The sequence below is a fragment of the Helobdella robusta genome (assembly GCF_000326865.2).
Source record: "Helobdella robusta unplaced genomic scaffold HELROscaffold_9, whole genome shotgun sequence".
NCBI classification, from domain to species: Eukaryota; Metazoa; Annelida; class Clitellata; order Rhynchobdellida; family Glossiphoniidae; genus Helobdella; species Helobdella robusta.
This window is the reverse complement of record NW_008705512.1, coordinates 1,397,410-1,411,794: the sequence shown is the minus strand read 5'-3', so window position 1 is coordinate 1,411,794 and position 14,385 is coordinate 1,397,410. Positions and strand designations below refer to the sequence as shown.

At 34.3% G+C, this 14,385-nt stretch overlaps 2 protein-coding genes across 2 annotated transcripts; one reads left to right on the top strand and one right to left on the bottom strand.

The window, feature by feature from the left end:
* Positions 1 to 3,066: 3,066 nt before the first annotated feature.
* HELRODRAFT_166059 (hypothetical protein) lies at positions 3,067 to 3,972 on the bottom strand (the record flags this gene model as incomplete). Its single annotated transcript, XM_009033090.1, has 1 exon — positions 3,067 to 3,972. One exon carries the CDS (start codon positions 3,970 to 3,972, stop codon positions 3,067 to 3,069), a length of 906 nt encoding a protein of 301 aa, XP_009031338.1.
* A 302-nt stretch (positions 3,973 to 4,274) lies between these two features.
* On the top strand, positions 4,275 to 6,770 carry HELRODRAFT_166058 (hypothetical protein; the record flags this gene model as incomplete). The annotated part of the gene is made up of 4 exons (XM_009033089.1): positions 4,275 to 4,300; positions 4,623 to 4,850; positions 5,679 to 5,790; positions 6,348 to 6,770. 4 exons carry the CDS (start codon positions 4,275 to 4,277, stop codon positions 6,768 to 6,770), a joined length of 789 nt encoding a protein of 262 aa, XP_009031337.1.
* Between the last annotated feature and the right edge of the window lie 7,615 nt (positions 6,771 to 14,385).

The following is a 14,385-nucleotide window of genomic DNA, read 5'->3' as shown; positions in this document are numbered from 1 at the left end:
CTACATACATACATACATACATACATACATACATACATACATACATACATACATACATACATACATACATACATACATACATACATACATACATACATACATACATACATACATACATACATACATACATACATACATACATACATACATACATACATACATACATACATACATACATACATACATACATACATACATACATACATACATACATACATACATACATACATACATACATACATACATACATACATACATACATACATACATACATACATACATACATACATACATACATACATACATACATACATACATACATACATACATACATACATACATACATACATACATACATACATACATACATACATACATACATACATACATACATACATACATACATACATACATACATACATACATACATACATACATACATACATACATACATACATACATACATACATACATACATACATACGAAACGAAACGAAATAATTTATTTGACCTCAATAAAGAAAATAAGGTGCAGGTTGACTGTGAGGAGTTAGTATAAAACTCAACGAGCACAGCCACCTAAACCAAAAACTTCAGAATCTCTAAATGAAATATGTTAACCTTCAGATGTTACTAATTGATCACAAAAAAAAAATCATCGGGCACAGCCATCAAACAAAAAACTTCAGAATCTCTAAATGTTATATATTAAATTTACGGTGTTACTAGTTGTTCGTAAAAATATTATCATCGTGCACCACAAAAAACTTCAGATTCTCTAAATTAAATGTATTAGTTTTGAGATGTTACTAATTGATCCTAATAATAAGTTAGGTCTATATTTCTCTATATACAAAACTGCATATAGAATACCTGATTGAATCTATCTATATAAGCTATAGATAGAAGAGAATAGGATCACATACGTATATAAAAATATCTACGTATACGTCAGCACACACACATACATACAACTGAGCATACATGATGTCATAAATATTTTATAAAAATGTAATTTATATTCTTAAAACTAGTGATTTTAATTAATCAAATTAATAAATGTTTTCAAATGATGGTTAAAGTTCTGCATGTTCGATCTGTCATAATTAAATCCTTTATTTAATAAAAAATTCCAAATTCTGGGTCCTCTGCAAATGATGTGTTGATGTAAAATTTTCGTTTTTGATTTGTTGGAACAGATGAAATTGATGCGCCTTTGATTCTTCGTTCGTTTATAATAACCGTCAAAAATCGGAGGTAGTTTACCAGTCAATTGTTTGTCGATGAATTTTGCCGCGTGATATTTACTCATTTGATCGAAAGTCAGATTGCTTGTCGTGGCGAATAGCGGTTGTGAATGGGATTGAGCTTTGGAAAATGTGATTGTTCGCATCGCTCTTTTCAAAATTATTCTTATTGGATTTGTTGTAGTTGGATAGGCACTAGTCCAGACTGTATTGCAGTATGAGATATATGGAGTACAGATGGCTTTATATAGCATGTTAAGAATTCTTTTAGGCAAGAAAAATTTTATTTTATTTAATAGACCAATTGATCTTGCTAGTTTTGTGCAAACATATCGAACATGTTATTGAAACGTTAATTTTTGATCCAATATTACCCCTAAAAATTTAACAGTTTTGCTTTCGAGAATATCCGAATTATTTATTACGATCTTATAAGGCTCCTTGTAGTTTAAATATTGGACTGGGCCAAAAATAATCATTTGTGTTTTTCTGCTCTTCAATGTCAACATATTACATTCAAACCATGAGACGACCTTTTTAATTTCACTATTAGTCTTCAAGATGAGTTCATCGATGTTTTTGCCTGTACTGAATAGATTAGTGTCATCTGCGAAGCAAATGTAATCAAAGAATGTTGAAACTTTCGTGAGATCGTTGATGAAGACAATGAATAGCAATAATCCCCAAATACTGCCCTGAGGTACTCCGATTTGGTTTAATTTTTCGCTCGAGCATGTACCTTGCCAGCTAACAAATTGACTTCTCTCCGATAAGTAATTTCTGAACCATTTCAGTTGCGAGCCACGTATTCCATAATGGTCTAGTTTCGCCAGCAAGATGTTGTGGTTGATGCAATCGAATGCCTTCGAGAGATCAAGGCACGTGCCTACGATGTATTTTTTGTCCTCTGCTGCGATCCCTATTTTTCTGATCAATTCTATTATTGCCAGCTGAGTCGAGTACTTCTCTCGAAATCCAAATTGTGAATCGTTAATTATGGAATTTTTTTGAAGAAGATATTTAGTCTTTTGTACATTATTTTTTCTATTATTTTCAAAAAATTTGATAAAAAAGCAACGGGTCGAAAATTAGTTAAATCATTGCATCCCTCATCCTTTTTAATCGGTACTATTTTTGAGACTTTGAAACATCGTGGAAATGTGCCGGAGTTGAAAGAAAGGAATTATGAATTCCAAAATGTGAGCTGTTGAATGTATAGTAGATTTTATTATTTTCATAGGAATGCCATCCCATCCACTGGTTGTTTTTGGTTTGAGAAGTCTGGCTGTTGCAATTATTTCATCGCTTGAGGTCGACAGACAGAAGAACGAGTTTTGAAGTTTATTAGTGAGGTGATTTTTCCAGAGTGTTGAATTGTTGAAAGATGAATCTAGTTTTATAGCTATACCGATGAAATAATCGTTTAAGGCGTCCGCAGGAGAACGAACAATTTCACTGTTTGATGTGACGATATTGGTGATTTTATTTGTGCTGATAATGTTCTTAATAATCGACCACGTTCTTCTGTTATCTTTTATGTTCTTTACTATGATGTCGCTATAATATTGTTTTTTTAGTTTATTTTTTAATCTGATGCAAGATTGTCTAATTGACTTTAATTCAATTAGATTTTCAATATTCGGATTTTTTAGATATTTTGTATACAGTTTGGTTTTTCTATTTAACATTATTTTAAGATAATCGGTTATCCAAGGTTTATCACGTGATATTTTTTTAATTTTTTTTTACTGATGAAATACGACAGCATTCGTTGAAGTTCTTTACAAAAATGAATCGTTGAAACCCGACATTTACATCCTCACATCCTTAAAACGTTTGACCAGTCCATGTTTATCAAATATTCGTTCAGGCTGTTGATTCGTTCACTTGTAAACGAGTATAATTTCTCCTTCAGAAAATGGTTCTTGATTCTGTTAGACTTCATATTTACAATTATAAAATTTGGTAGGTGGTCCGAAAGATCACATACCTGTGTACCACATAATTCTACTGCATTTGGTTCGCTCGTGAAAATGTTATCAATGACTGAATTTTTATTTAAACTTATTCTTGTTGGGGTTGTTATTAAAGTTGATAGGTTGTATGATGTTAATAATTTTTGAAGTTGGAATTTGCTGACATTTGAATCAGCATCAAGTAAATTGATGTTCATGTCACCGATCAGATAAACTAATTTGTTCTCTAGACTTATGATTTGTAGTACCTGTTCGATTTGTTGAAGATACATAGGAGGCCGATATGTTATTGCATTTTTATTGGAACAATCGTTTGTTATTTCTATGCTGAATAATTCTCTGCTGCTAATGCTATCGATGTCGTCTCTTGTTTTATACGTAATACCGTTATCAATATACAAACCGATTCCACCACCGTGCTTACCAGACCGATTTTTACCAACAAAATCGTAACCAGTAATATTTATTAACTTGATATTGTCATCATTCAGCCACGTTTCACTTATACCAATAATGTTATATTTAAAAGAAAAGTTGTTTAAATAATCGAGTAAGTCTTCTGATTTGTGAACTAAACTTCTGATGTTTAAATGCATTAGTTTGAAAAACAAATTGTCGTTAATTCCGTTGTCGCTGATGGCGTTATACAAAGCATTTATTTGATTTATATCGTCATATAGTCTGCAGGTTTTATCTACGACATTGCTGCGAGTGTCGTTAACAGTATTTAACGAATTTTTGTCAGCCATGTTTGTTCGTTGTATCGGAGTTTTTGTCGGTGTTTTTCCCGAAACGCCATTCGCGTACAATGATGTGTTTTAACATAATTTCCGGGTCCTTCATCTTCGGTCCATTGCAACTTTCGGCACATACACGAAACATCGTTGATTCTTCGTCATCCTTGTTTACTGGATCGCTTATATCTTGACTAGAACGTTTTATCACCGGAAAACAAGAGATGACGTTTATACCACTTGTTTTAAGAAAATCTATGACATCATTTCTGTGACATCTTTTTACGTTGTTCATCAAGAAAACGGTCTTTTTTATAATGACCCTGATGACCCGGCTCACTGGGTTAGACTCCACTGTTTTGTCCCATACGTCTTACAGAAGTCTTCCAAAGGGGGTCACCGGGTCAACCAGGGCAATCTGGTCAACAAGCGTCTAAGCGAATATTCAACTATTGGTCTTGAAAATCTGGTACTGTGCTTTGATGGGTTCAATAATGCCAAATCACAAAAGCACAACCCCGATCGATGGATCAACGCTGTGTCATCTTGTATTGAACAGGGAAACCTGTCCTCGGCTGTCAGACTTGTCTGTTCGCCGGAGGGCCTGGCGGAGAGCTTACCTTCGATAAATTAAGTTCCATCCACCCAAAAATTCCGGTATACAGGCGAGTCTTTCCCGCATTGACACCAACGGCTGGTTGCGTTTCTCCCGCCGAGGTGCTGAGGACCGTTAAATCGTTCAAAAACGGTTCTTCTGGAGGCTTGGATGGCCTACGACCCCAGCACCTTAAGGATGTTTTTTCAGGCCCCTTGCCAATCGACGACACACTGAATTCCTTAACCCAATTCATTAATTTGATCCTATCTGGAGCTTGCCCACTCTCCGTCCGCCGGTTCTTTTTTGGAGGCCGGCTTTTTTGGAGGCCAGCTTTAAATAAGAAAGACGGAGGGGTCATACCGATTGTGGTTGGGAACGTTTGGAGGAGGTTGGCCGGCAAATGTGCCTTGGCCCTGGTCGTGGTCGAACTCAAGACCAAATTCTACCCGACTCAGGTGGGTGTCGGGATTAAGGGTGGCGCTGAGGCCGCTGATCATGTGGTTCGAAGATTGGTCACCGACCTCCCCGATCAATGGGGGTTTCAGAAATTGAACATTAAAAATGCCTTCAATGCCTTGAGAAGAGACTCGATGTTGGTGGCTGTCAAACTTTTTTGCTCCAATATCTATAATTTTTGCCATTCTGCCTATGGCGGAGTCTCTTCCCTTGGCTACCACTCTTGGGTTGTAGAATCGGCCAAGGAGATACAGCAGGGTGATCCCCTTGGTCCTTTGTTGTTCGCACTAACTCTTCATCCACTCTTAGAGAAAGCTTCGTCCACTTTTGTTTGCGCTTATCTGGAAGATATCAGCATTGCTTCGGACGGCCCAACTCTGGCCGATAGCTACAAATATTTGAAGCATAACTCCGCTGCAATTGGTTTAGAGTTAAACATTAAAAAATGCGAACTTCACTGCCAAAGTTTATTTCAGGTGCCACATGCGCTGGCTGGAATACCCAGAGTTGGTGCATCAGAACTGAGTTTTTTGGACACACCCTTGGTCGAGGGCGATTATCAAATAAAGTTTTTTGACCAAAAGCTCTCTGAGCTTAAATTCGCCCTGGGTCGTGTTTTCTGTCTTTCGGATCATGATGCCTTGACTATTATCCGCAATGCCCTCAGTTTGCCCAAATTGATGTACTTCCTGCGTACATCCAAATACATTGACCCTTCTAAATTGGGCGAATTTGACGGAGTCCTGCGCACCGCCCTGTCGTCGATATGCAATGTTCAAGTGACCAACAGTGGTTGGTCCCAGGCTCAGCTGCCGGTGCGATTTGGTGGGCTTGGGTTGCTTAGCGTGGTTCAGCTGGCTCCCGTTGTTTATAATTTTTCTGCCGCTGCCACTCTCGACCTGCAGTCTTCCCTGCTCCACCGGTTTTTTCGTTGCCGCGATATTCTTCCCCTAGTGTCCGCCCCGGGAGACCGTACGCACGTCCAAATTTTGAACGAAAAAAAATCTTTCAAAATTTGTTGTCTTCATGCGGCAACGACTTTTCCACCGCTCGTTTGTTGGCCATGTCCAGCGTTGCCAGCTGTGGGTAGTTGAGATCGTGGCCCAACACCTCTGTGGGCACCAGGCTTGACGATGAGTCTGTGAGATTTGCCATTGGCTTCAGACTTGGCCTGGTCATTCAAAATAAATACACGTGCCGATGTGGCGCTGAGGCGGACGAGTTTGGGCACCACGGTTTGGTTTGTCGCCTGGGTGGGGGCCGTCAACTACGTCACTCAGCGCTAAACGATTACGTTTGTCGGCTCTTCTCCAAGGCTTCAATCCCGGTTCTCAAGGAACCATCCGGCATTTCTGCGCATGATGGTAGGCGACCGGACGGATGCACGCTAATACCTTGGAGAGCCGGCAGATGTTTGGCGTGGGATGTTACGGTCCCTGGCACCCTCGCCGAACGATACGTAAACCTGACAAGTAAAGAATGCGGTTTGGCTGCGGCCAGGGCAGCGGACGAGAAAATGAAAAAATATGGGAATGCCCTCCCCTCGATGGAATTCTTGCCAATATGCATTGAGGTTCTCGGCCCGATGGACCCCAACACCCTTAAATTTCTTAAGGAAATAGGCAAAATGATCAGTGTCAGATCAGGTGACAGCAGGGAACTGTTTTTTGCAACCAACCACATTTCGTGCTTGTTGCAGCGGTTCCTGCGTATCTGTGTGCTTGAAAATATCCAACTGAATGCCGACATGTGCAATTAACGACAAATCAAGGTGTTAATCCATTTGTTACTTGATGTTTGACGGTTCAGTGTCACTCATCATGTTTTGGTTTTAACATACATACATACATACATGCATACATACATACATACATACATACATACATACATACATACATACATACATACATAACATACATACATACATGCACACGTACATACATTCATACATGCACAACACATCCATGATTCGTCAATCCATCTTTCTTTTGTATGTTTGGTTCTCATTTGAGATTTCTAAATAATTCATTGGAAATAAAATTAATCATTCTTATATTTCTGTCTTCAATAATTTTTGTGGTAAGTTAAATTTTTGTTTGGACAAATGATCCAGATGATGCAATATTGTGAAATTGTATATTATGTCTAGCTGGTTTTACAACAATGGTTTTTTTTGGCGATCTAAAAATGTCTTTACAATCTTTGAAGCTGCCACTGAAATGTACAAAATAATTTTTCAGCGTAATATCCATTGATATTTGCCTTGAGATGATGTCAGGTAATAGATGAGTTCTGGTTCTGATTAATATTTTATACTGCAATCTTATGAAAATTTCCTTTTACATATTTCAAATTTGACATTCAGATATTCTGCATTATACCAAACCTTTTTTATCTATACTATTTTACTAATAAATGTGTATTTTTTTTAAATATTATGAATCCCACCAAATTACGCTAACACATTGGCGCAGTTGAATATATGTGATTATTAGAAAGCATAACTCGTGCATATAAAACCATAAAGGTTTATAATTTAGCTCTTCACAAGCAAAATTTTAATCAGGTTTTATAAGAAAGTTGTTTCATTGAATAGTTGAAGTAACTGGCAGAAGCAACTTTATTATTGAGTTTCTGCAATAGAAGGAAAAGCTATTTATGATTAATGAATAGTTAATAATTATAATTAACATCATCCCAGAAGGCATTTTATAAGTTGCTATCAAAAACATTGCTGACCTTTGTAAATTCATCGCTACGAATTAAAGTTTCACACTTTTGTATTCTTCGATCTGAAAAAAATGCCGAATAACATAGGCCGATTAAATTGAGATGAATTACGTTTGCTAACTGTTTTGTGTTTCAAATTTTTACACGCCGAATCCATCATTTATCTGCCATGTCAAAATCAGTGAAATTTTTTTGAAACGATTCAACGTTTTTGATAAGTAGGACTCATCACGTAAATATGCTATTTAGACAGAAGAAATAATGAAACCACATGAAAAAATATGAGAACATATAAAAAACAAACACACGTGTACATATTATTATTTTTGATATATATATATTAATTAATTTATTTATTTTAAAAATATGTAAAATATAACAAAACTTAACTTTCGTTCGTGAGCAACATATCAATCCGTAGCTTCAAGCAAGCCTTCTGTTTCAAGTAACACCTTCATAAAGAGACATACACATACACACTCGCATACAGACACATATACACACACCAACACACATACACACACGTATATACATATGTATACACGGTTACACACACACACACACACACACACACACACACACACACACATACTCAAACACTTCACACATACACAATACATACCTACATGCACGCATCATCCACACACATATATACACACACACAAACACACACATTTACACACATGCATACAGATACACACGCATACCAGTCTTTACGCAAATAATAACATAAGCACACTGAAAAACCAAACACGTATTCACAAAGTGGCCTGCGGACATTGGCGCATGAAAATTTTTCAAACACTTTTGAAAAATAATAAAATAAAATTTCCATGCATTTATCAATATAACCATACTTGTCTCAATATTTTCTGTGAAATAAAATATACTTGCCTGAATAAATAAACAACTTCTGTTATATAAATAAACATGTGGTTCATATATATTGTGTGCGTGTATGCGCGCGTGTATGTAAATGTGTGTTTGTGTATGTGTTTGTGTGTGTTTGTGTGTGTGTGTGTGTGTGTGTGTGTGGTGTGTACCTGTGTTGCAAGCAAGTGTGGGTCTATGTAATTAAATTCTTATTTTTCAACAAAGTAGATAGTTTCTAAGAAAGATGTGATTTGTTTGAGAAGTTGGCGAGGAACCTATTGCCTAACAAACAGACTTATTTTACATAAATATCCAGGTAGGTAGATCAATTCCATCAAAAATATTTTTCAACTTAATTTCGTTTCTCCCAAAATAATTACACTTTATGAATTTCGTTTTTAAAATTCTCTTCTTATATACAACTTTATACAATTCTGCAATTTTTAAAAATCACAAAACAGCAAACTCAGCTGCGGTAAAGATTAATAAGAGAGACGTACGTACATTGTTGTAAGTCGTTAATTCGCACTACACAACTTTCCATCACATTACACCACACCTTGTGGCATCTCACATCATTTACCATGTAACACCATCTAACCACCCAACATACGTCACATCTCATCTTATGACATTTACCTCTATTACCTTAGGATCAAATTACATTATATGAGATCGCATTAATTCGAATTAAGTTGCGCAACATTAGAACGCACTAAATTACATTACATTGCACTTAACTGACATGATCACAGTTGATTCAACGTCGACTCTCACTCAATTGATGGTTGCGAGCAATGAAAAAAAAATGGCAGAAGTAGGAACGCGGGCTTATATGTATGTATGTATGTGTGTTTGTGCGTGTGTTTGTTTGTGTGTGCGTGTGTGTTTGTGTGCATGTTTGTGTGTGTGTATTTGTGCGTACGTGTGTGTGTGTGTTTGTGTGATGGATGAACCAGAAATCTATAAATCACGCTTAAAGGTCATCATTTATCATGCTGGCTGTATTGTTGTTTTGTTGTTGATGTTGCCGTTGCTACTAATAAGGATGTGTGTGCCTTTATTGTTGTGGTTGTTGTAATGATGTTATTGTTGTGGTTGTTGTATTTGTGTCATTACTGTGGTTGTTGTACTGATGTCATTGTTGTTGTTGTTGTATTAGTGTCATTACTGTAGTTTTTGTATTGGTGTCATTACTGTTGTTGTTGTATTGGTGTCATTACTGTGGTTGTTGTATTTATGTAGTTGCATTGAGTATATAAACGGTTGTCTTGGCAGCTGATTGTATTTTTACCATTGAGGTAACATACAATTCAACATCGTTTTATTCATTCCTCTGCCTGCGTTTCATTATTTATTCGTTAATTTTTTCAGTTTCACATACTTTTTGTCACTCGCTTTTGTATAAGGCAGATTTTTAAAATTATTGTATTTGTAACGGTTTGGCTTGTCGAAACTAAAAAATTGTTGTTCTTGTTATTGAGATGGTTAGTCGGTTCGTTGTTGTTTTGTTGTTATTTCGTTGTTTTTTATAGTTTCGTTGTTGTTATGTTTCGTTGTATTGTTGACGCTTTGATGTTTGGCTTGTAAAATGGTTTAATTACTCTTCACAAAACGTTTAAGAACGTTTAAGTTTTTCATGTAAACAGCCCATATAGTTATAAATAATGATTGCGATATATTTTTTATGAGTGTTTGAACGTGATGTTGGTTTGCAAATTATCTAATTCATTTTATTCTTGTGCGTTCAATTCAATGCTACCAAGGTGAACACTACCAAGGTGATCACTACCAAGATGAACACTACCAAGATGAACACTACCAAGATGAACACTACCAAGATGAACACTTCCAAGATGAACACTTTTGAGAGCCGGAAACAACAGCAACAACAACAGCATCAGCAATTGCAACAACATTGCTATCTCTACAATAAATCAATCCCACCATCATCGTCATCGTCATCACTATAACAATATAATCCTCAATTCAGTTCAATTCAATAATGAGTTTATTCGGCAAAAAGCTAGGAGACCCGAAGATATGACTTGTTGGGCCACCATAAAATTTACACCAAAAATTATAAATTGAAAAGAAATGTTCATATTTCACAATGAAATAATGATAGTTCTATAAATAAGAAAAAATAAGATTAATTAAATTATTTAAGTATTAATAAACCTTCTTAAAATTGAATAAATATAAAGTACATAGCGGAAAACAATCGCATTAACAGAGGACATGGTTGAAATAATTAGACTGAATGAGCAAATAGATAGATTTTCTAAATAGAGCAAGGGAAGAAGAATTTTTAGTAGACATCGGTAATGAATTCCAAAGACGCATAGAGATATATAAGACGGAGTTGAGGAAAAAATTTGTTCTAGGTTTCAAAAAGTAAAATTCAGAATAAGAACGTAAACAATTTTGCCTAGTATTTTTAAATAAATTAATCTGATCTTTAAGAGATTGACAATAATTTAATTTATATATTTTAAAAAAAGATAGTAATAGATAAATAATATGTAGTTGGTTTATGGTAAGGATATTTGCTGTTTTATAGTATGAACTTACATGGTCAAATCTCTTTAATTTAAACAGAATGCGAAGAAAAAAATTTTGAGCTAGAGTTAAAATATGAAGGTTTGATTTAGATGTACCACCCCAAACAGAAACACAATAAGTCAAATAAGGAAAAATAAGAGAGTTATATAAAGTTGTTAAAATAAATCTAGGAAATTTAAACCTCAATCGATAAATAGGACCCAAGTTTTTAGACAGTTTACAGGAGATATGTTTGATATGATTCAACCAAGATAAGTTAGAAGACAAAATAACTCCCAAAAATTTAAATGACTCAACCCTTTCAATAGTAATATTATTTAAATATATAACTGGATAAACAATATCTGTTCTAATTTTAGGACCAAATAATATAAAACATGTTTTACTTAAATTGATACGTAGATTATTTGAAACAACCCAATCGTAAACAAAATTTAGTTCGTAGTTAATTACCGAAACAAGTACATTAAAATCCGAGTGAGAATAGAGAAGAGTAGTGTCATCAGCAAATAAAATAAATTTTAAAATTTTGGAAGAGTAAACAAAATCATTAATATAAATATTAAAAAGTAAAGGGCCCAAAATAGAACCTTGAGGAACACCCGATTTAATAGGAGACAACGAAGACATGGAACTACCAATAGAAACAAATTGAGAGCGATCATTTAAATATGAAGAGAACCAATTATAAGCTAAACCACGAATACCAAATGAATATAACTTGTACAATAAAATACTGTGATATAAAGAGTCAAAAGCCTTGCAAAGATCTATAAAAACCCCAATAGAGTATTTTTTAGATTCAAGTGCATGAGAAACAAAATTAATAACGTCTGAAAAACAGCAAACTCAGTTGACAACTTTTCACGAAAACCATATTGATTTAAACAAATAATATTATGATAATTTAAAAATTTATTAAGACGATTTAAAATAATTTTTTCAATTAATTTTGACAAACTAGAAAGAACAGAGATAGGGCGATAATTATTAATAGAATGACACCAGATTTAAATAAAGGCAACACTTTGGAAATTTTCAGACAATTAGGGAAGTGACCAGTTTTAAAAGATAAATTAACTAAATGAAGCAACGGAAATAAAACACTTTGAAAAATATTTTAATAAAAAGTTTGAAATAAAATCATTACCACAACTATATGTGTTATCAAAATTTTTTACAACATCAATAATTTCAAATGGCAGACATTCAAACAAAACGAAAGAATTTAAAATACTAGAAGAAAAAAATTTTTTAAAGTTACATTTAGGATCAGATGAATTTGAAACATTTTGATTGTTGAAAGACAAAAGATGATTATTAAAATGATTACATAATAAGAAATCATCATTGATAATTTGATCATTGGCAATAATATTAAGAGGTGATGAATGCTTTAACCCTAAACATGATTTAAGAAGTTTCCAGGCTAGTCTACTGTTTGATTTGCATTTAGTGAATTGGTTGTTAAAACAAGAAAATTCGGGTAATTGACATAACTTTAAAAAAATGTTTATATTGTTATAACCGTGCTACCGAACGCACTAGATTCTAGCGTATTCTAGAATGTTCTAGTGACTGGAACGTTCTAGAGTATGCTGGAATCGGACCATCGGGAAGAATCTAGAAACGACGCTTGCGAAGAGTATATAAGCGCACGTCGCAAGATATTTGTGATTAGTGATATTCGTGATTAGTGATATTCGTGATTAGTGATATTCGTGATTAGTGATATTCGTGATTAGTGATATTCGTGATTAGTGATATTCGTGATTAGTGATATTCGTGATTAGTGAAATTCGTGATTTTGTGAATAGCGATTCAGTGAATTATTTAAAGCGATATTTGATTTGTTTGTTGACGTTGTCATAGCGATAGATTTTGAAAGATTTAAAAGTTAATTGTTGCGTTAGTGCGAATTTACTGGAAATAAATGATTAGTTGATTTCTTCTGTAAATAAAGTTTAATAACTGTTTGGAGTATTTTATTTGAACCCGTCGCATCGTAAACCGGTTACGACAGCGAGTATTATAACAATATATTTGGTGTATACCAATCTATCCGACGGCGAGCCTGAACTTAGGTAAATTTTATATAATTTTTTTTTTTTTTTTTTTTCATCAACATCGTTATCATCGTCACCATCGCCTCCATCATCATCATCGTCATACACTCATCATCATCTTATATTTTAAATAATAAATAAACATTTTCATCATTATTATCATCATCGTCGTCGTCGTCGTCACCATCCTCATCTTCAGATTCCCGATTAGCATAATTATCTGAATGTTAGTGACCAGGGCCGACATGTATGTGGTGTGTGTACATACACGTTTGTGTTTGTGTTGGTGTGTGTGAACTGTGTGCATGCATGTATTTGTATTTTTTGTATGTATATTTGTAGTGTGTGATTTATGTATATGTACGAGCATGGAAATACATGCGTGCGTGTGATATCCGCTGTCTATGTCAGTAGTGGGCAAATTCGCCGAAAAAGGTCGTTAGCAAGATTTTATGACCAAAAAAAGGAGCCAAAAATTTTAAAAAATTCCCCCCGGGTCTAAAAAATTTACTATTTAAGTACATATGTGGCCCTTCAAAGGTAAAATAGTGGCAAAATGCGGCCCTCACAGGAAACTGTTTGCCCAAACCTGGTCTATAAAAGTTTTATTTGTGTGCACATGTGTTGTTTTTCATGTGTTTCTAACCAGAATGTTTTTTTTTATTTTTTTTCTGAAAAGTATGTATATATGCATACGTAAGTAAATGATGTATGTGTTATGATGTTTTATGTATTATGATGTTGTATGTATGCGATGTTGTATGTATATGATGATGATGATGATGTTGTATGTACAGGATGATGATGTTGTATGTATATGATGATGATGTTGTATGTATATGATAATGATGCTGTATGTATATTCTGATGTTTGACTGTTTAGTGTCATTCGTCATGATTTGGTTTTAGCATACATGTATAAATGTTTATGTGCGTATATATGTATAAGTATGTATATGTATGCACATATGAATACGTATGTACATATGTATAACATCTCGTAAATGTATACACTGATACAAATATGATATATAAGTGAATATTTATTAGTGAATATAAACATACAAACAAATTCTTTCGATAATGTAATAAGAATTGACGTATATCCAATGCGCATACATCACGGTAACATACTAAAAT